Here is a 24,695-nt window from a genome sequence, read left to right as displayed (position 1 = left end):
CGGATTCATTTAACAGTATAATTTCACGAAGGAAATAAAATAATTAAATACGTTTATTTAATCGCATCAATTAAAGCATGCTAATACATTAGTCGTTTATCATAGATGAGTACTTTAACAATATACACTAAATTAATCCAACCAAATGAAATATTTAAGGGCTGTGTAATGTATTTCTCTTGGTTAGTTGCCTTTAGCTTCTTTTGTTGTCATCTGGGCGTTATCCCTTCGTTTGGACTATTACGCATTCGCATTTTGGAATTATATGTATTATATTCGAAATTATTTATATTCATTAAAGAAATTTAAAAAAAAATAAATGTACTTATTTAATTGCATTAACAAAGATCTTATCACTCTCAAATGAAACATAATTTTAAAACACCAGACGAATTTATTAATACAGTTTAATTATAAGGAACGAAAATAAATGAATAAATTGATGACGAGGAGATGCGGTGATTGATTCATTCAATTCAATACCCTTGGAGGGTAATGGATAGCAATACTGCAGCTAATGAAGCTCTAACTGAGGCTCGGCTATTGCTGTTACTCTCCTGCCATGATCAGAGCTTTAACAATAGCTCAATAACCTTATCCCTACACTGTCCACTACAGATAACGGGGAATATGAAAAGCATTCTTGCTTCGCCCCTTTAAGCCAGTCCTTATAAGGACTATAAGGAATAAATTGATAAACACAGTTTTGTTACATTATTTGTTATTTAATAGTTCCAGTGCATTAGATTTACATCAGGGAATCTCCCTAAAAGCAAACTTGCTGCACTGATAGAATTTATTAGACTATAGAAATAGAAAAGCAATAAATTCACCCACTATGTCTATATCACAAAGTTCAGTGCGGAAGTATCGTAATTCACATTGCACATGATGACCAATTTAATAGCAAACCTGACCTAAGAATTCACTTACAGTTGGTACAGATAGAAGGGTGGTTACACGCAGTTCTTTAAAGTACCTGAAGAGTTAGCCCATAAAAACGTCTCAAGACACAATGCATTGTTTAGCAGCGGAAACTAGTCATTCTGATAGCCTCAAGCCATTGCGTGTCATTACCACATAGCTAGCAGAACTGGTACAACCCCTTAACAGACATTCAGGGTAGGTTCCAAGGCTACATGGAAACATTGTCAAGGGTGTCCTTAACGGCGCACCTCGGTAAATATGAAAACACAACTGCGAAGGTCATGAAACGCCAGGTGCCAGCCTCATAGACCTAAATGTCACAAACAGTATTACTTTCACTTTTTCGGCTCCACCCACAAGAGGACATTGAGTTACAGGCGTCTTTTCTCCCTTCCGGAATACCACGTGCAGTCTATTATTGCGTCACCAAATCAGATATAAAAATGTTTTGCTTATTAGCGTCGAGTTTTATCTTATTTGCTGACAGTCAGGAATTAAGTCAAATGGGACATCTAAAGGTAAGATTAGTCGTTTATTTCTGAACTTATTTGGTGTGAATTTTAGGATGAGGGGATCACAAGGATCTGGTAATGCATCCAGTTACAGCAATTTTTTTTTTCCGTTTAATTTCTCTAATATTTAAAGAAATATGGTTTTATTAGAATGCAAACAATTCTTGTTTTGATCGTTTGGCCTTTGCAAACTTATTAGTTCAGCAACATTAAAGAAATAAATCTGTTAACATTGGTGTGGACTGATTGTATAATAAAGGTAAACGATTATATTATCTTCTTACAAAGAATAAAAGGAAAGAAATACAACTAGAACAGGCTATCGACAGCAGTTATCATGTAAACAGAATTATGAAAAATCAGCATGTTGATTAAGTTCTTTTTTTTTTTTTTAATTATTACAACAAAAGATTGTTTGTGGATTATGCGTGCTCAGGCTGGTTTTTCGAAGTTTTGTGTGTGAGAAAGAAATGAAAAATTAAACATTATTTATTTGATATCATCGTTATATTTCTAAACAATATAAAACCATAATTTTTCAAAACCGGTAAAACATAATTATATAATTACGTTTTACCGGTTGTACTAACCTGACTCGTAATGTTAATTACAGTTCCTTAATTCTACAAATACAAGCGATTATTCTATTTTGATGAGAACACCGTTTTCTTATTTTCTATCGAGATATTTAGACTTTCGCATAGTTTAAAAAATTGTATCTCATAATTTCTCTGACTGGAAAACCATAAATTCCACCAATGATTCAAGGACTTTTTCTATCCTTTTCTGCTATCTTCAGCTTGAGCTTCAGCTGAAAAGCTAAGGCTAAGTTAGCAAGTCTCAGACGGAAAGGGTTCCTCCTGCAGACAAACAAACAAATCGCTTTAAACATACGCAAATGACTGACAGGGCACTCTGATATCTCCTCAATTAACTGTACACACGAATCAAACTTTCTTGCATTCGTCATCACAACCTACACCAGGAATTCAACTAAAGAAAAGACCAACCTATCCAAAACTCGTTAATTATTAATCATTATCAAGATCACAATAGTAATAATCGTGATATTTAGAAGCCCTTAAGGCTTATGACCTACTAAGACTGGGATTCATAATCATAAGTTTAGGATACGAAGGTTATTTTATGCCTAAATATATATTCTTATGTATAAATTGCATGTCTTCACCCACCTGGTCACAGGATGAAAAACCTCAGAATAGAAAAGCACTGGTACACCCGCATGAGATATGCTAAATCATCATCAATTGAAATGTCTTGATAAAGTTTGTCTCCTGAGCTGGATTTGAACCCAGGTTGTTCCAACCAAAGGGCATCATCATTACCAAATGAACTATGAATCATCCCATAAAATATAAATAAATAATAATAAAAAATTTCATAATCTTTAGACTCGATAGAAAATCACAATGAACCAAAGGACGATTGAAACCATGAAATGGAATACAGTCCTGTTCATTTTGTATTCTGGGAAAACTTCCCAAATTGTGGATAACTGACGAAGTTGGCATGATGTTATGACAAGACGGGCGTGAAGGTCACGTAACAATTTCTAACTTTAATTAATATTAATATTATTATAATTAATGACTTATTCATGAATTACATTTAGGCATAAATAAGATACGTAAGATTAATGGAAAGAAGAAGGTTTAAGGAAAATGTTCCTAAATTTGGAGAATTCTGCTATATAAATTCATAAATTTGTAAACCTCCGTTACGTCAATACATGAATTATGGTAGTGCTAAATATTTCCGAGCATAAATTCACTTTGTAAATAATTTTGTAAAAGAAAAAAAAAAGCTGAGTATAATGGAAAAGTACCAAAAATTGAGAGTGGAGTGTTAATACAGAATAAGTATCACGCTTAAAAAAACCACTGAAAACTTTCAACCATTATCTAAATGCTGAAAGTAACTATTACATACGTGCACGGTCAGATATCGGCTTCTGTGATTTTAGGCAAGAAGTTTTCTTCTTTCAACCTTAGCAATGCATGTCTTAGATCCTCTAGGCCAGCGCTTCCCAAACTGTGGGCCACGGCCCCATTTGGGGGCCGTACGTTTTGTTGAGGGAGCCGTGAAATAATGAAACCAAATTTAAAATGTTTTGAGACTAAGTAGATTTTTTTTTTTTAATTTTAAAAGAAATGTATTTAATTTTTATTATTTATTATTTCTTTTTTGTTCTTATATTTTAATGGAAAAAATCACACATTGGTGTTGGTTCACAAATTTTGCTTCTTGCGTATTTCGGCGCTTAATGAATATTAGTAAATATATGCTTATTCATATAAGTTTCATTTCAAAGGTATTGATAAGAAGCACAAAAAGATTACAAACGCAAAATCTTGAATATAAACTGTGTTGAATATAAATACAATTAATATTATAATATGTGTCTGTATTACGATTTTTCTTTCGATTGGGGGTCGTTAAATATTTCAATTTTTCCAAAGGGGGCCTTGGCATCCATAAATTTGGGAAGCACTGCTCCAGGCAATCCAACGTTTTGTTGTAAAAACTGGTGATCTCTTCTAAAACAAGTAGGCAAGCGACTAGTGAGTGTATGATATCAAAATGATATTTTCTAAATCAAACATCAAATAAGCGTATTAGATTGCAGCTACGTAAAAAACAGGAAGGTCATGCTAGCAAAACTATGCAATTGCTTGTTACGATCTTGCAGTGATGTTTTTTTTTTCTCTTCTCATTTTTTTCCCCTTTATGACGTATAAATTACTAAGCAGAGAAACCTTTGAAGAAAAAATTACCTTGAAGAAAATGAGAAGGGCGTATTAATCTTGCACACGCAAGTAAAAGAGATAAAAAATACGTTTAGGTATTAGTATTATTTTTGAAATACCAGTAGCATGTATAATTTAAGCATCAAAATTATGAGAAAAGTGACAGAAGATTATTTAGATATCTAACATTTATTATCAAAAATTTTTCAGCGCATTAATATCTTTCTATTTGTGACTAGCAATTTGTTTCTTCTATAATTTTTTTTGTTAATGTTCAGTTTTATTTTGTCATCCATTACCTTCAGCTAACAAACTTTTTTTACCTTTTCTTTGCTTCTCTCAGTAGTAGCTTAATTATTTTCGACATTTCAAGCATACTTATTTTTTTCGTTTTTTAAATTCAAACTGATTATTTTACAATAATGGTAAAAATTGTGGCAACTGATCTAGTCATCAGCGCAATTTTAACTCGTTAAAATGTGGATAATTCAATCAGCCACCTAGCGACTATTTGGTTGGTTTAAACAAAGCAAATGAATTACATTTCAAATAATTAAAATTTTTTCGCTTATTGAACCTAAAAAGAACAGTGATTAATTAAAAAAAATGAAAAGAAAACAAAAATATTGAATTTTTAACAGAAACAGTGCACTTAGGGGAGAAAAAAATGACTAAATAAATAAATTTGGTAATTCACTGATTTGTTCTGAATGCATTTTTGTAAGCTATTGTTAGAACATTTCTACTTTAAAACATTTATTTAAAATTGTGTTGCATTTGAACTTTAAATAATGTTATCCAGAACACATCCTCTGAACAAATAAACTATTATATTAAAAAAATTAAATAAACTTTTGAATAATAGTAATATAATACTGTTAAGAAAAAGTATAGAAAAAAAAAAACAGATGCGCGCGCACGCGTGTTATGTTAAAAGACGATGTTTACCAGCTTGTAACGTGTTTAGTTAAAATCTGCGATAAAAATTCTAGTTATATCGTTCAGTTTCTTGACTGTTGACATTATTAACTGTTTTGAAGAGATTAATGAGTTGTGTATCCTATTCAACGTCCGCGCGGACCCAGTGGCTGTGCGCTTCTCAACCATATGCCTCGGGAAGGAGTGTCCCAGGTTCGATTCTCGTCGGAGACGTGAGGAGCTTAAGGATCTGCCATAACCAAGTTAGCCGGTCTTGGGCCCGGGCAGTAAGTTTTTTTTTCCAAGTTTAGCTGGCGGGTTTTCATTCCGCAAAGCAGGCAAACCGATCCCGTGAACACACACGGACTACAGTCATGAATACCTCCAATAGGGATGCAACAGAGGAGTGGCCTGCCGGCTGCATTATTCCGCCGTGACTCCTCATTAGGAGGAGACCTAACCCGTCTGAAGCAGATGGAAGGGAGAGACAGAGAGATCTTATTCAACCTTTAAGCAATCCATATAATGTGATTTGTTGTACAGTCATTGATTTTTTTTTATTCTAATCAGGTCATTACAAAAACTGAAGTGTTATGTAATTATGCAATAGCAAGCGTTCACATTTAAAAAAATAATAAAATTAACTTTGTTTCAGATTTATTTGTTGTATCTGTTGCTGACTGCATCTTCGACGTTTGCTCTTGGAGATCACGGAACATCTGGAGTGAGCGAAACTCTTCACCAACAAGACGTGAGTTTCAATGTATATTTCTATACTAATAGAACTAGTGTTATTGGGGAAAAAAATAATATATACGCAGAAGTTTGGTCCGCTGACAAATACAGACAAATCCTTCAACAATAGGATTCCTAGTTGAGTGGTAAAATATGTGACTTTTTTACCACACACACACACACACACACACACACACACACACACACACACACACACACACACACACACTCAGAAACTTTTGAGATGCTTCAGCATAGGCATGAATATAGTTTCAAACACAATGCATCTCGTTTATTTGCAGTCTAAATTTACAGTACAACGAGAAGTGAGAATGTTAACCTTCGAACATGGAAGTGATTGGACATTACACTGAAGATCTGAGTGGTGGCGGATTTTGGAGATTCAACTTATCTTGAAACACCATACGCAAGTGTATTATGTCACAAATATCCTAGGGGTGTCATTTACAATATGGTCTATGTCATGCTGTATAAGACATTCTAGGAAATTCTTGAAGAACAGGGCCATACTTATGCACAGGCGCCCGAGGCTCCAGCTGGGGCCCCGAAAAATTAGGGCCAATTTAAGGGCTCCAAACAATGAGATTTAAATTTAATTATTTCTTCAATATAAATTGAGAATCAAAAGTATAAATAATTAAAATTGAACATAAAAATATTAGGATTGTTTTCTGCTAAATTTCCTATATCACTAATATACTCGTATATATAGCTCAGAAAAAGATTTGTCGTTGCTTCAAGTCAATATCTAAATGGATCCCGTTTTTTGAACAAGAATGCAAATACTATCTTTCGCAACCATAACTCGAGGATAAGGTGGCTAGCCCTATGCATCGGGGACGAAAAATCCCTACCTCATCCCCCAACCTATGAAACCGACTAACTCACCTTTCGTCGAAAGTAGATCAAATAAAGGTTCCTCACTGACGAGAATTGAACCCAGGTCTTTCTAACCAAAGGGCTTTGTCTATACCGACTGAGCGACGGAGGCTCTATGCAAATACTCTTTATATTTATTTATTCAGATTTAGATTTATTATTTATTTATATACTGTATCAAGACGTTAATCTATTCATTTATTTAAAGCTTAATTTAACTTGATTTTTCATTTATTTATTTAAGGTAAATCTAGATCATTTGAATTTTATTTTTTGCTAAATCTTAAATTGTTGAGAAACACCGATAATAAATTTCTTTCTTTAAATGTTTAAGGAATTACTATATTGCCCTGTTTCTAAATTAATTGATGGCATATATCATTTTTAGAATTTATATTATCCTCATGTGCTGTAAAGCTTCTACCATTTACCGATACCTAAATCTGCATTGTAATGTGCCAATATTAAAGCTGGAGTCCATCTAATATCTGAAATAACAGGCTTCTTCTTACTGAGTTTCTTGCTCAATCACTTTCTTCGTAGCAAAGGAAGATTGGTGCATGTTTGATATATAGTTTGAGAATTTTCTTCGTTGAAAATCCTTCTACACTGTCTATCACCGTTCGTATGAATGACATACAGTTTAAAAAGATAACATAAAAGATCTACCAGAGAAGCGCTACTGCACGATCCTCTCATTTTTAAAACTGCTCTGGCGTACAACACCATAATTGTATTCCTCTATATTCTCAAATGATTCCGGGGACAAATCTTGTCTTACTGATTACTCTTTGTGTTGTATATCGTAATACAACACTTACCAACTTCATTCGCAATAAAGGTTGGTCGATTGGTAGTCTCTGCTACTAATGGCTCACGCAAAAACTTAAGCAGGTTTGAGCGCAGTTAGTAGTTAGAAGGAGATTCAATCGTTCGATGCTGTTGGCACACTCTCCCTCGATGAGTCTTTGGACTCCCTGAAGGTGTCATATAATAATAACTTAAAATTTACAAGAAGCTTAGTAGATGGCAGCACATTCTACGAAACGCGAACAATTTGAAGAAATAAGCTAATTTAAATAAGCTCAACAATAGCCTAAATATATAACCTTGACAAGTTACTCTAACTGATGTTAATTTTTCACATTGCAGGCGGATGCTGTCAATTAACTAACACAATACAGCATTTCTCTGTACCAAAACAACTAAATCGCTTGGCAGGGAATAGTCTTCAACTCTGTCGTTAATCATATCAACTCTTGCATTCATTTATATCTTATTAAACATCATTCCACGTGAACTTCTTAAAGGACTATCCATATATACGTGTAATTCGATCCCATAAAAATAAATTAAGGGAAAAAATTATTTTTGCAAAACAGGTAAAGTCGTGAATATATATACAGAAGGAATTAAAATAATTGCATCAAAAAATCTCCGCCTTCTCAACCTTGTGAAGCAACTAATGAGGAAATAATCAAAATATCAAAAGAGTAAAATTTTCAAGGCTATTTGGCAGATATTCAATAGCCAATTATGGCTATAGAATTCCCAGTACATACTACAATATAGCTGAGCAGCAGCAGAAAATATTCTGATAGCAATCGTCAACATTCTGTCGCTCACCAATTTATGTCGGCAATATTACAGAACTCTGGAATACCGTATTGTTAAAGTAATTAGAAAATCATTACACTTGGGATTGGTTTCCTTACTAAGCTTTTGCCCTCTAGACGCAGTGCTTCTCAAACTTATGGATGTAAAGGCCCCCCCCCCCCCCTTGGAAAAATTAAAATATTTCAACGGCCCCATTGAAAAAAAAATCGTAATACAGACATATATTATTACAATATTTATTGTATTTATATTTCAATACAAAACATACACAGCGAATATCGCAAAAATCAAATGCAAATATTACATTTTTAGCATCTTACATACGCATTTGGCATGTCACACTTAGTCTTAAAACATTTTGAATTTGTTTTCATTATTTCACGGCACCCTCAACAAAACTAAAGGCCCCCAAGGGGGCCGCGGCCCACAGTTTGGTAAGCGCTGCTCCAGAGTTATAAACAAGTCAGTCTTTGGGTGTAATATACAATTAATATTCAATAAATTTTAAAATTACATAGAAAAATGAATTAATATAAAATTAAAAGTTAAAAAATTATCATGTTGTAGTCACAGAAGGATTTAAGCCCATCATGGTCTATTTTGAAATATATTGAAATAAAGAGAATAATCCCAGAAAGCTGTAGATTATTCTCTTTAAAGGTTAGAGCCATACATACATTTCAGGCAATTAAACTCTCCAGGTAGCCTTAATCGATTTGGTGTGATTATATACAATAACAGTATATAGGGAAAATTCCTTAAAAAAACACTAAATAATAAGCGTCGTTCATTTTTTTTTCTTATTAGCATGATTGCTATGGTCACTTTTCTAATTAGAATGATCGCAATAATAATAATAATAATAATAACGCAGAGCAGTGGTCAAACATTTAATGACGTGTAAGAAAAATTGATAAAATTACACTTTATGCGAATCATTATAATAAAAGTCATAAGTCCACTACATTTGCAAGAAATGGCCTGACACATGTATGTTTCAAGACTGTTTAATTTACGCAAACTTCATTAAGCCATCTTGCTAGCCTGTCTTGCAAGTACTGTGGAAAATCTCATGAGGAAACGTGATAAACGTTATGGCCTGTTCATTTGCCATTACAATCAAATTCTTGTAGTGAAGTTGAATCTGTATTGATTTCGTCTTCAACCATATTAACCATCAATCTAATATTTGCACTGCAATTTTCTGCTACCAAATCCATAGCATGCATTTCAACATTTGATATTGTTAGACATGGATCATAATGTCCTTTTTCATATATCTAAACGAATATTTCGGACTGGGAACTGTACTTCCTGAATAGAAACTTGAGTTATTCCAATTCATTCGAGTGTCCAGCACATAAATTGAGCATTTATTTACCAAATATTCTTATTAGTGCTACAATTAGATATCATATCTAGGATATATTCTTAATAGCCATCACATATTTTGTCGGTTGATGGTTTTTGTTAAGGAGATCGACAGTGATAAACTTCACTTTTTTTTTTATGAAGGATTCACCGGAAATAGACTAAATTCGACTAAAGAAATATATTAAAGTTGTGAAAGAACACTAAACCTGAATGTGTGCTAATTTTCCGCCACAAAGGGAATGGCTTTTGGCAATAAGCTATAGAAGCAGTGAATTTATGAAACTTTAAGGATATATATAGCCGTAAGCAGTGGCTTACCCAGAATCTTTGGTACCCGGGGCGACATTTTTTTTGGTCCTCTCCCCCCTCCCGTCTCCCCCCCCCCCAAAAAAAAATCTGTTTTAACTTTCAACACACATTTTATTTTACATTCTGCGCCACTTAACATTTACGTAATGTTCAATAACTTTGTCAAAGATAAATTTTTGCTGGCATAATTATTTTCTATAGAAAGTGTGGATAAATTACTTAGTCTCTCTTCTGTCATATTGGACCTCAGGTAACTTTTTATAATTTTAATTTAGAAAAATTTCTTTCACAAGAAGCCACTGATACACAAATAATTAAAAAAATATTTGGAAGAGATTCCACAAAATCCCACTCTACAATGAACTGTAATAATTGAAGAGCTGTCCATTTTTCTGCTTCTTGTTTGGCTGATATTAACAGCTGTTAGATGTCGCTGAAGTCTTTTTATTATTTTCGAAATCTTTTTCTGTCCATGTATTAAAATATTGGGTTGTAGAATCCTAAAAATCGTCATTATTTCAGCCGCAATGGCTGAAATAATGACGATTTGTTACGGCTACATAATTCTAGAAAAAAATGATCGAGGCACACAAACATTGATCTTCTCACCTCCTCTTGAAGTGTAAGACCAACATCGTCCAACAATTCTCCCGGCATTTTTCTTTTTAGCCTTCTTCTGACCCTTTTTTCTATAGGAATGTCCAATTTATCGCATTTTGTTGTTGCATATTCGATTGCTCTATTCACCATTTCTTCTCGCACTACATTTTTCTAAACTTATTTCGATAGTTTGCATGCATTTTTGAGTACCATTTACTTCTAAAACATCATTCCAAAAAGACAGATAACACAAAAAAGTAAAATCGCAAATTGCACCAAGTAAATTTTGAGCTGATCCTGTCAGTCTTTTATTTCCCAACGGTGAGTTGAACTTAAAAAAAAAATGAATATAATTTTTTCAAAACTGCAAAAAATCTTACACAAGTACAAATGCTTCCAAAAACATGAGCTCCACGAAGATTGAGGGATTTGCACATGACATAAATAGCGATTTAGAATTGATACTTTTTGTTTTACGTTGAACTCCACCATCAATTTCAGACATAGTTGCATCATTATCGTATCCCTGGTTACAGCATAGGTTGATGTCAAGTGTGTCCTCTTCTAAAATCTTCAGAATGTCAGAAGTAATATCATTTGCATTTTTTTTCCTCAGATAGGGAAAAAAACCTAAGAATAACTCCCTTACTTCAACTTTTCCATTTTCGATGTGCACGTATCTGATAAACTTCAAGCATTTGATCTATGTGAGATACATCAGGAGTACTGTCGAATAGTATCCCTTAATATTTAGCTTTTTTATGTCCGCCAATATTTTGTCTTTTACATGGTTATTAAATTTATGAATTCATTTTGGATTCTGGGAGATAAGTATGAGCTGTATCTCCTATAATGTAAAGCAGAATGTTCAGTTCTTAATAAATGTTCTTTTAGAACAGGGTCATAATGAGATAGAAACTGAATTAACTCCAAAAACTTTCCTTTCTTTGTCGCTTACGTATTCTCTAGACCTCGAAGAGGAAGATTTTGACGAGCTAAAAAGAGAATTCCATCCAAAACTCTCTTCAAAACATCCTTCATTCTTGTCTTTTCCTTAATAATTTGATCTCGAGTAGTTAACTTGATCTATAGTCTTATTCAATTTTAACCTTGTTACTAAAGTTTTCCACATTTCTAAGCAATTAAGATGTTGTTCCGAAGTTTCATGTTGCGAAATCTTTGGATTTAATTTCCATTCACAAAACTCGATACTCTAGTTGTATCGCCGCAGGCAAATAAACGGCAACAAAAACTGCTTAATTTTTTTGTTGTCTGAGTATAAACCATCCAAGTTCTAAGAACATTTTCGCCATTTGGCAGTTCTTTATAAAACCGACTTTGTAAGTTGGCGACGATCTCCTTTAATTCCAATCAAAAGGTCCATCTTAATTTTGAAATACTTCACTTCCTTGCTTAATAATATCAATTTTAATTTCATCTGGTACTGAATTGACCAAGCAGCAACATCTCAGAATATTTCATTTGTATATGTCCATTCCATTTCCTTACTATTGACGTTCTTTACTTGTTGTTCTATTGCTTCTGTCGTATTGAATTCAATATTCTTTTCATCATCAATATTTTTCTTATTCTGCTGGACTGTTTGTTCTAAAGTATCTTCCATTTCTTGCCGTTCCTCCGCTACTATTTCTTCTATTTCACCTAATATGGTTGAAACTGATGTCGCTTGCGTTATGTATTTTATAATAGCTTCCGACGTATTTGTAACAGCTTCTTCTTTCATTTTTTTTATTTCTCTTCTTTGATATCCACTTGGTCTTTGTCTATGTTCCTATAATTTTTTTAAATAGGGTTTGACCAGTATAGATTGTATCGATCAGAAGCAAATCAACAAATAATAGTAGAAAAAAAGTTTCAAATTTGTACTTTTAAAAACTGTACTTACGACTGTATCTGCAATGTACTACAAACACAAAAATACTTCTTCTTCCAAGTTTATAATCGTTTATAATCACACATATAATGTGTGATTTTACTATGAAATTGTTCCACTAGTCTTCGCTTTATTTTTATTGACTTTAAAACAATAAAATTAAAAATTTTAAAACAGTCAAGTTAATTGGTTGTTTTCAATCAAGGTCACGTGTATTTTTGTCTCAACACCATTTCATTCCCAATAACTGCAAATTAGAATGTTATACGCCCTCTAGCTTTGACGTTGCAATAATACAAAAGTAACTAAACAAGATTCGCGCCGTTTGATTTGAATTCGAATTAACTATCTACATATTGTATATGTCGTATTTAGCACCAAATTTTAAAAAAATTATTTACGAATATCAATAATATTAAATAATTTTTAAGAACTGAAAATGATACAAAAATTTTTATACAAATATCTGATGAATAGTAATGATATTCCATGCTCTTGTCCCCCCATTCAGCTTTATGCCAGGGGCGGACCCCCCCCCCTCTGGGCACGCCACTGGCCTTAAGTAAACATAGTTATATATATTATATACAGTATAGCTTTGAATAAACCTATCTATCTATCTATATGTGGACTTACACTTTCCACAATCTCCGAATGGCCAGTCCTGCACCATCTCCTCCTAAACTACCTCATTTTTACAAAGATGCTCTACAGCGGTGGAAAAACACAGGCCTTCATCACACACTTATAGGATCAACAGAGTCAGTAGTACTTACAGAACCACTATTTTCGAACAGAAACATAACAAGTCCCACAACTGGCCAGCCTTTTCTTTTCCCTACATGGAACTGAGCAGGAATAAGAGTCATAGGGGACCTCCTAACCCAGCCCCTAAAGTAGAAAGCATTCACAAGCCTACCAATGAAGACACCAAAAACTGAAAAGCAATATCAACATCTGCAAGCCTTCATTATAAAAGCCTATCCAGATATCGCTACACCTCAGGAAATCCGTATTCCTTCTAGAAGCTGCTCGGGGCCGATATTTCATCTTGTACAATCTGAAGCCTCACTTCCAATTCTTCCCTCCAACTACAAGAAAATATACCACTTCCTCATGTCAGGGTCTCCATCCTCGTCCTTCTTATATTCATCCTTAACCCTCTCATCTACAAGGCTGCATATGCCACTCAGTTTTCAGTGGGATCTGCCATATAAATCGAAGTGTGCTAAACCAGATTCCGACATACAGTGGAGACTATGGCATAACATCTTGCCAACTCCTTCTAAGCTCTACAAATTTCAGATAAGAGAAATGGATCTGTGTCTATTCTGTGACGTTTCAGGTACCTTGGAACACACACATCTGACCTGTCCCGCAAACAAAGCGATGATCACCTACGTCCTGAATATTGCCTCCAACACCTGTAACTACGCACACAGCCAAGAAAACTACTGGAATTTAGTCCACACAGAAGAAAACAGACACAGAACATGCAATTTCCTCTTCATCTGCGCTAAGGCCGTCATCTACAGCTTCTACCTAAAACAGACAAGAAATAACCAGCACCCATCCATCACTGAAACTGCACAAACTCTCATGTATATCCTCCGCCGGAAACTAAAAAGCAGGCTTTTATTGGAACTTGAATACTTCAAAGAAACAACAACTGTCGCGAAATTCATAGAGGAGTGGAATCCAACTGGTACCCTCTTCTGGATTGACGACGACAATACGCTTCATCTGAAAGATAACTCAGACTGAAACTGAACTGTTAACTTTGAATTCATTTATTGCATTCTCTATTGTATACCCGAAAGGAAAATGTTTTCTTTCTCTGTAATATATATACTTATATACTTATAATATGTAAATAGTCCTTGTTACCTATCGTCTAATGTATATTTTAACAAGTTGAATATTAAAAAAAAAATATATATATATATATATATATATATATATATATATAGGTAGAGAGTTTTTTTACCTTAGGTATAATATATGTTAAAGATACCAAGCTAGTTTAAATATAAACTTGGTTTTTTACTCCATTTCCCAAGTAAGCAAAAAGACAAGTCAGTCAAATTTCCACTTGCAGGCGCAAACTGACTGACTTGTTTGTTTGCTTACTTGGGAAATGGAGTAAAAAACCAGGTTTATATTTAAAATAGCTTGGTATCTTATATATATATATATATATATATATACAGGGTGTTCTGGATAAATTTGACGGTTTCTTAAGGAAAAAGAAAATCTTCTTTGTATCTATTAAATTTAATGAATTGACAAAAAAACATTACAAGCAGAGTTAATTACAATACTATCAACAAGATTTACTCAAAATAACCACCATTAGCATCGATCACAGCTTCAATTCTGCTTCGGAACCTCGAACAAGCTGATGCTACAGTCTCCCTGGGAAGGGCCGCAAAAACTGTTTTAATTTTATCCATTAACTGGGCTTTTGTATTACTGGAAGTGCGATTGGTGTCTTTTTCAACTGCGCCCCATACAAAATAATCCATGAGGTTAAGGTCTGGGGAGTTTGGAGGCCAAACATTTGGACTGGTGAAGTCGTAGAAATTTTCAGACAACCATTTTTGACTTTTCCCAGAGGTGTGGCAAGGGGCCGAATCCTGCTGCCATACATACGGCCTACCATTGGCTACCCTTGTTATCCAGGGCTTGACTACAGTTAGCAACTCCACGAACAAAGCCCGAATTACAATGCCAGGGTTCTTCAACACCTGTTCCTGCAGATTTGCGAGGAATTCTGCTGTACGAACGCAATCAGATCGTCTGCTAGGGATCTTTCTTCTTGCTACATCCTCGTAGTCACCATTGCAAGTCTCTAGTTCATGCCTGATTGTTTTTACTGTATTCAGGGAGCATTGGGCAGCAGTCGTAATATCCTTATTTTGATGGCGGGCACGAATCATCATGATACAAGTTATTCTCTTCCATGATTCAGGTGGGTTCCAGCTATCCATCCTTTCTGACATCTTGTATATGAATGAAGAAGGGTCCAAACTTTTAAATGAAGAGAAGTGTGTGTTAATACATGTAACTTACGGAAAAATATAATTAATTATAAATATGTCAAATTTATCCCGAACACCCTGTATATATATATATATACAGTATATATATATATATATATAACCTTAAATAAATAAATATATTTGTCTTCCCCTAGAATGCAGGTAACTATGAATTCGGTTACAAAGTTCAAGACGACACTAGCCAACAGTTCCGGCACGAAACAAAAGATCTGCATGGTCGAGTAATTGGTTCATACGGACTACAAGAAGCAGATGGAAGGAAGCGCATTGTTGATTATGTTGCAGATGATTATGGATTTCGAGCTTTGGTACGAACTAATGAACCTGGAACCAGTCCTTTGGAATCTGCCTCAGTAAAAGTTGAGAAGTATGCAGAACCACCGCAAGTATCTGAACACATTCCTCTTCATACCGCTAGCACTGGTAACCGGCCTGTGATTCAAGGTGGCAAATCAATTCACACTGCAGGGGCCACCCCTACTGCTGGACAATACTTACCGCCTTTCGGTGCTCGGCTTCCGTCCACTATCGGAGTGTCTGTGAGTGCAGCAAATAACATCCCACCTGTAGTAACTGGTTATGCTCAAGGTGCAGGAAGTTCCTTTGCTAGAAGACCAGCAACACCTGTAGTAGTTCAACCATATGGAAATTACAGTCCTGTTGGGATCCCAGCAACTGCTTCATCAGGATACATTCCTACAAGCAATATTCCTTATTCTGAAGGCTACATCCCTCCAAATAACGTTCCTCTACCTGCAGGTTACATCCCTACAAATAGTGTTCCTCTACCTGAAGGGTATATTCCAACAGATAATCTTCCTGTACCTGAAGGATACATTCCCACACGCACTCTTCCTGCACCTGATGGGTACATTCCCTCAAATACTCTTCCTGCACCTGATGGGTACATTCCAACAAATGCTTTTCCTGCACCCGATGGGTACATTCCCTCAAATACTCTTCCTGCACCTGATGGGTACATTCCAACAAATGCTTTTCCTGCACCCGATGGGTACATTCCCTCAAATACTCCTCTAGTACCCGAAGGATATATTCCCACAAGTAATGTCCCCAGTGCTGAAGGTTACTTTCCTACAGGTAACATTCCGGAAGTCAGCAACTATCCTCTACCAATTGCGAATTCGTATCCAATACAATCTTTTGTTGGTCAACTTCCCACTGGAAATGATCCCAGATTTCAAGGTGGGCCATTCAGAAGTAACTATCCCAATTATGTTCAGTATCCTATAAACGCGGGTTATAATCCGCTGTATCCATCACAGTTCATTGCTTCCACATATCCTCTCAACAGTGGCTACAACGGCTATACGCCATCTGTTATTTATTCTGGTCATCCATACTCACGTCCCACACTGAGAGGAATTGCATACAATTCTTACGGCCCAGGTCAGTATTTATATCAAACTCAACCTGTTGGCTTTTCCACACCTCTGAACCCAGGCAATCCTTATTTTGTACCACAAGAAACTCGAACCACGCCCTCCACTTCGTCTGCTTCAAATACATCCATTAAAGGAAGAAAACCAAATGTTGTGCTCCGAGCAGTTGCTATTCCAAATGGTATCCAAGCTGTTCCAGTAGATGCAAACACAGGTACCGTTCTTACAAACTATCCCGGTTACAGTGCATCTGGTGTTCCTGGATATGGTAGCGGCTTACGAAGTTACAGAAGTCCCCATTCTACTGATAGAGGCAAGGATCTTAGCTACTCTCCTTCTTCACGCCACAGAGATTTGAGTTATTCATCCTCGACTGATAGCAAAGCAATAGCGAGTTCTTCAAGCAAAACAAGTTCAAGTTCTGATAGAAAGGATAGCCGTTGATCAACATTCCGATAATAAGAATAACTATAAACATGTTAACAAAAATGGTGCGTGACCTGGAGTGGAACAAGAATAGATGGGTACGTGCTGTTATATTCGACTGTTCGTAAATTCATATTATATCCAGTTGCATTTATTTAACCCTTAATTTGCTTTATTTCTAAATGTTTTTTGGGGTTAAAGAATGAATATAGGTGAGCTGATAAGAATGATCCACACACTTTCATATTAAAATGTTAAAAGAATATTAAAAATGCATATCACTAGTTCAGCTTGCTTTTAAAATTAACTAGATGATGATGATGATGACGATGGTAATAATAATGATTGCATGTATAACTTAATTTTACCAAAATTTTCAATATTAATTTAAGTGAACAAAATCTCATCATCTGATGTTGAAAACGAAGATTATTTAACACAACAAAACATTTATTAATATCATTTCATATACGAGTATGTATACCATTAAAGGCGGTTTCATTTTTATTTTCATTGAAAGGATTTTTTTAATATTTTTAAATCAGGGGTTTAAATTAGTCAGTCCTAATAAAAACTCACCTGAAAGATTGTAATCGAAATAGAAAAATACTCAGAAATTTCCAATTGACGTTTAAAATTCACCTTAATAGTCAGAGGGTGCTTTAATATGAATAAAATTCTTCCCAACGCCTTTTATTTCTTAAAGGAAGTAAGAGAAGCTTCTTTAGTACTAACGTTTTTAAAGACGTGGGTAGCCAATTCCATTTTTCAAGAATAAATCAAGGCTGGTGAGGAGTTAGATAGATAGTCAATTGCAGCCACCTCGTTGTCCCAAACTGTAACGCCCTGTGTTGTTGTTTTTAATAGTATGAATTTTTGAGTCAATTTTGTTTGTGTGGGGGATAAAAATAATTATTGAAGCAAAATATTATAAACAATAACAATGAAGAGATAATAAATAATTAATACCCATTTGATTAATAAAATTAATTAGCAAAGGAAAATATGTTAAAGTGATTTTAAATAAAATTATGAATCCCGATATTTTAAAAAAAGTTGTTTTTATAAATCCCTCCTAAGAGTTAAGAGTTAAAATCTTGTCTTTACTAGAAGCTACAGTAAATTTAATACATTTTGTATATACTTATATAGGTATGAAACACAATGAGTGAATGCATCCAGTAGATCATGTTTTTTAATATACTAGCTCTTGACGTGTGTGTGTGTGTGTGTGTGTGTGTGTGTGTGTGTACGATAGGAGGTCATAATGCGATCAAATACAAGCCTGTTTCTTTCTTATTATTATTATTCCAGAGAATAACGGAGGTAATGAGGACCCTCTTATCATCAGGTACGAACGGCTCACTTATTTTACTTTTGACGACATAGAATCATTGAGGATTTATATCACCAAAGCATTGCGTCACATCCATCTTGGTCTAATACGAGAAAACAAAATTATTTTATTACATATTATTTGAAAGAAAATGTACGTTGTTCATTATATCTTTGTTGAGAATTTTAGAATTGCTGAAATGTTTTATTTTATTTTTTTTGTAAGTTATCATATTCATGTATAACCTATGCATTAATTATACTTTGCTGACTAATTCTAATATCATTGTATAACAATTTCACTGTTTATAAATGAGACATTGTTCTTCGGGGATTCCCCATGCATGATTTATATTATTCTGTATTATGCTCTATGGGCATTTATATTGTAAAATAAAATTTTGTTATAATGCTTTCAAGTGTTTTTCTTTTACTGAAGAAATTTCAATAAATAGCTCATTGTAAGGGGTGCAAAAATGGCGTATAGAAACGGGAACACAAGAAGTTTATTAACAAATTATTAAACTTAGACATTTCTATTTGAAATTTATAGATCATCTTCAACAAAGTGACAATTCCAAAAAAAAAAAAAGGTAGAATAACAACAATGGATTTCAAAAGATACCAGTCCTGTGTTAGTGTGGAAGAGTGGTTATAAGGCTGATATATTAAAAAAAATATATATATATATATTTGTGAGGATTTACTCAGAAAGCTAGTTTTAGATACAAAAACGCAATCATTCCGATTTAAGTTTGAGGGATGTAACAATGCTTCATCACTCTCTTTGAAAATAAGCTCAAATTTAAAATGACAACGATGTAAAAGGCGGATTTTAGACCGAAATAATGTGGCCTGTTTAGTTCCATATTACGCCAGACTACGGGATTTTTATACATGATGCAAAACTGATGTTCCCGCGAGCACTTCTCAATAGTAGATATTTTATCAAAAGTAAGAGGGAAAACAATCACAAGGAATCTTGTAAACACTTGGAAGGAAAATTGTACACTGATTCTCCTCAGTGGAGTAACGTAGAGGAGACTTTGTTGACGGAGGCGGAGGAAGTCATATGCACTAAATTATTCTTTTTTTTTTTTTTAGGGATCCTTGAATTTATTTCAAAGATTCCAGGAATGTATGGAATTGAAACTCTATGTACAGAGTTGAAGGGCTTAGGAAGAAGCCTATTTGTCGAGCATTCATGGGCTCTTCCTTTGAGGTGAAGCCATTCTACTACATAACGCTTTGGATAATGTTAAGTTCTAGTTTAAGCTCATAAAGACTAGAGAAGACAAAATAAAAAAGACAAGGACATCAAGGATGTGCAGAATCTTATAGGTAACGGCTGTGAATGTAAGTTTATGACAAACTGAAGTTGGGAGTATGCCATATAGGAAGCAGGAGGATGTCTGTGAAAGAGAGAGCTAATTTTCCATCTTTTTTTGAGCTATTGTTATTGTTATTTTCAGCTCTTGTTTTTAAAACGATTTTCAACCGTTCGCTAAATAAAAATAAATAAAACAAGGCGGATTCTCCTTTCGTGAGAATTACTACCTCTTCACTGATGAAGAAACTCAGGTGTATGAGTAAAATACCGGTAAAAAGTTGGAGCACAAGTTTAGAGTAACTTATTCACAGGTGCCAACTGTGAATATTCTTGCCATTCCGTGAAACTTTAAAATTCTGTAATCCAAGTGCAAAGTTGGAAACGGATGATCAACACAGACCTTGCTTTCAACCTTTTTTAATGAAAAACGCACTGACGTGAGTGTTTGCTGGTTTGAAAATCACTATAAGCGATAAAAAATAATAATAAACAGAAATTAAATAAATAAACTAAAATACTTAAAAGGCCTGTGTATCTCAGTGGAAGAGGCACTTGCGTCCTCTGCGCTTGGTCGCTCGAAATTAGACTTAAGTTCAAGTCCAGTCGTCGACTAGCCGACTGGAGGAACTTTTCTAAGCTTATTTTCGAACGGTTCCCGAGTTTGTCGATCTCTGGCACGGCAAAGCGTGTTTTTCCTCCCGAAAACTCGGGTTTTTCGTCCCATAAACTCAAGAAAATCGACTGTAGTACCCATATATTATTTCAGACAGTAACATATCCTGTTAAAGTTAGATACCAAGAGATAGCGGCACTTGTTTGCCAGCCTCTTCATCGGTGGCTGCCTATAATTAGTGATAGACATGGGCCAGCAAGCTCTGAATGGCTACCGGTGGAGATTGAACTTCCCACTCTGTCTCCAAACGCTAGATAGGGTATAAAGGCCTCACCTACTCCCTATAAGGGAATAAAATGTATTAGCTTATTTATTTATTTTTTTGACTAAAATACTTCCTTTTTATGGACAATAGACGGAGAAGCCAGTGACATAATATACAACTGAATAGCATGAAGATGCTTTTATTTTCAATGATAATTTAAAACGAGTAATGAATTACTATCATTATTGTTTACGACATCTCATGGAGACGGGGGACATCGCGGGAGATCCAAATCAACCATCATACACACAAATCCCATCATACCTGTCCTTGAATCCCTTCCTGGTCAGGGAACTGACAACCAATTCTGGCAATCCATTCCACTCACTCACCACTCTCTATGCAAAAAATCTGATCCGCACACCCCTACTAATCACATTCTTACACAACTTCCAAAGATGGTCCTTAGTTCTCTGACTATTTGTCATATATATCGATAAATTTCACTTGCATCAATTTTATAAAACCTCTTTAATATCTTAAAAGTTTCCATCATGTCCCCTCTTTTCCGCTTATCAACTAAGCTTTGTAACCAACAAACCTTCAACTTATCTTTGTAGGTAGTATTCCACAGACTTGTTACATCATGTTCACTCGTCTCTGAATCTTTTCGACCACCTCTTTGTCCCCAAGAAATTCAGGTGACCAAATCTGTGAGCAGTAGTCAAGATGTGGCCGAATCACAGCCTTATAAAGAGGTATAATAACTACCTTATCTTTACTTATTAGCGTGTTTTTTAACATACAAATAATTCGTTGAGCTATTCTACCAACTTTTGCATTCTGAATTTTAATTCTTTGTACACCATTATTTCCAAGTCCCTACTCTCACCAGTTTCCTGCAAACCAATACCACTTCTTGCAACCTTTTCAAACTGAAGTGCATAACCTTATATTTTGCAATATTAAATTTACAATTATCCTTCACTCACAATGCCAATTTATTTAAATCATCCTGCAGGATATCTACACACCTTTTTCAACTATTACTTTCCCCAGTTTTGCATCATCATCATCATCAGCAAACGACGGAATATCCCCCTCTTAAAACTTTCCCTGTGTCACTGATATTCAAATTAAAGAGTAGTGGCCCTAGTACCGAACCTTGAGGTAATCCACTAGTCACCATCATTTTCCGAGTCTCCACTCAACCATATACTACTCTCTGGTGTCTGTCGGAAAATCTACAATGTGATGTCGCTCTGAATTCTTGAAGAAAACACTGTGATCTTTGTTATTATCCTCTCCCTTACCTTCACTTCTGCCACCGATCGATAGAAGCATTATATGTTAGATATGAAAACCACACAGAGAGGTTGGAGCTAAGGCATAAAATGAAGGGTATCTGATAATCAGTGGCGGCTCGTGGCTTGAAATCGTTGGGGTGCTGCAACTTTCGAAATATACATACACACCGTAAGTACAGTGTATACGTGTTTCAATAAAATATCAAAATTATGGTAAAAATTAAAAAAAAAAAATTAAACATGAAAAAATATTGTTTATATCCATAAAATTATACAGTTTGGTATAATTCTTAAAAATAAAATATATTCTTCTTGTTTTGTTTCATGAAAAAATATTGTTTATTATCGATAAAAGTATGCAGTTTAGTATAATTCAAAATTACTTAAAATAAAATCCATTATCATAACCCCAATAATGTTCTAAAATAAAAACTATAACAAATATTATGTCTTTAATTGTAATGTCCAAATATTTAAAGAGATGGAGTAAACACGATAAGCACTACGAACACTACTACTGGCGCAAACTGCATATAAACAACAGTGGAATGCGCGACGGACAGTGGCACATTACGCTAATAGCTCGTATCTCACTATGAGGTTCATATCCTTGCGCGGTTAGCAATATGGCACTGTGGTAAACACAGTGCTGCTAGCGTCCTTCGCCCTCCTAAGTGCTACAAGATTGATTGTTATTATTTTTTTAAAAAATAAGAGAATTGCATAAGATTGTCGCGTAGGATAAAATTAAATATTACAAGCAAATATAAATAAATTAATAAATATATTTATATATCGAGAAAAATTGGGGTGTGGCAGTTCTGTAGTGCCTATGCAAGAGCCACGCCTGACTGATAATGCAAATTTCTTTCATAAAGACACTGATCTTTTAAATGTGAGTTCTTTTAAAATCAAACAGGAGACAATAACATAATCTATTAAACATGTTCCCCCTGTAGAACATTTTGTGCGCATGCCCCACGATATCCTCTCATTCTAGAAATTTGAAATTGTAGACACGTTTAATTGATTCTTCTCTTTACACCATAATGTTTTTAATTCTCTCTCTCTCTCTCTCTCTCTCTCTCTCTCTCTCACTGCAGGTGCTGAGATACCTGCATAAGTTATCTCTAAGATTCTTTTGAATATTTCATAACATTTGACCCCGAAATTCGCGTTTGAAAAAAGTTCAATATTAGTTTAGGATACTTAGGTTAACAAAGTAACTTTTCATAGGCTGAAAAATTTCTAAAATCGGATTGATGACTGTTAACACAAAGATAGAAAGAGCGTATTGCCATGCTGAAGTGTTCTTTTTTTTTAATTCGACATTGTCAGGAACATTTTGTATTTCAGTTACTCTTTATAAACGTCAAAATACTTGCACATTTTGACACTACAGCTTCTATTTCAAATGATAGAATATCAGCTTATTTAGATGCAATTATAAATTGTGTACACCTCAATTCCAGATACATTTCTGTTTCGTACGTTTCTTAATTTATTAAGAAGCATTACAATATAAATAAAACATGAACAAATCCTCAATGAGTCTTTGGACTCCCTGGAGCTGCACAAAATAATAATAATAATAATAATAATAATAATAATAATAATAATAATAATAATAATAATAATAATAATAATAATAATAATAATAATAATAATAATAAGAGCCTGTGTAGCTCAGCGGATGTGGCGTTTGCACACCGCCGCGCTTGGCCGCACGAAGGAAGACTTGGTTTCGAGTCTAGTCGGCGACTAGAAACTCGGGTTTTTCGTCCTGTAAACTCAAGAAATCGACCGTAGAACCCACATTATTTCAGACATTAAATATATTGTATTAGGGTTAAGGACCACGAGATGGCGGCACATTTGAGCCGTCTCTCTTCACTGCGTACCGCTTAATTAGTGATAGCCTTGGGCCACCTGTCTCTGATTGGGTACCAGTGGAGATTGAACTGCCCACTCAGTCTCAAAAGTTAGATAGGGCTAAATGGCCTCGCCTACTCCCGTATATACGGGAATAAAAAGGCGTTAGTTGAGTTGAGTTGAGTTGATAATAATAATAATAATAAATTTTAACCCAAATGGTAAGCCTCAACAACAGCAATTAACTGGGACAGTCCCGCCCTGATATGAACGTATGGTCACCCTATGAACAAACTCGCAAATATCAGGAAATATGCATATCTCTCCAACGAACTTAATATCAAAGTATATAAGCAACCTAATCTGGTATCTTACCACATATCTTCCCAATGCAAAGACTTGGAGAAAAGAAAGAAGAAAGATTAAGAATGTTTGAAAGCAGGCGTGTGAGGAAAAATAAAATCATACATATGCACAGAAATGAAAACCATTCCTCCATAAGTGGGCTTCTTCCAGGCACGAAATGAGCCG

General features: G+C 34.6%; 1 protein-coding gene across 2 annotated transcripts; it reads left to right on the top strand.

The window, feature by feature from the left end:
• Positions 1–1,398: 1,398 nt before the first annotated feature.
• LOC150096156 (uncharacterized) lies at positions 1,399–19,141 on the top strand. 2 transcript variants are annotated; one of them, XR_016549930.1, is made up of 4 exons: positions 1,399–1,445; positions 5,781–5,876; positions 15,751–17,540; positions 18,757–19,141. XR_016549930.1 is itself a non-coding variant. In XM_090409151.1 (3 exons), the coding sequence occupies exons 1-3, from the start codon at positions 1,431–1,433 to the stop codon at positions 17,458–17,460; spliced, it is 1,821 nt and encodes a 606-aa protein (XP_090265277.1). In that variant the 5' UTR covers positions 1,399–1,430; the 3' UTR covers positions 17,461–19,141. The 2 variants fall into 2 exon arrangements, 1 of the variants encoding a protein (XP_090265277.1); XM_090409151.1 differs by having other exon boundaries at positions 15,751–19,141.
• Positions 19,142–24,695: the final 5,554 nt, after the last annotated feature.

The sequence above is a fragment of the Typopeltis vanoorti genome, chromosome 19 (assembly GCF_054136105.1).
Source record: "Typopeltis vanoorti isolate ZY-2024b chromosome 19, IOZ_Tvanoo_1.0, whole genome shotgun sequence".
In the NCBI taxonomy this organism is placed as follows: Eukaryota; Metazoa; Arthropoda; class Arachnida; order Uropygi; family Thelyphonidae; genus Typopeltis; species Typopeltis vanoorti.
This window is presented reverse-complemented; position numbering and strand designations above follow the sequence as displayed.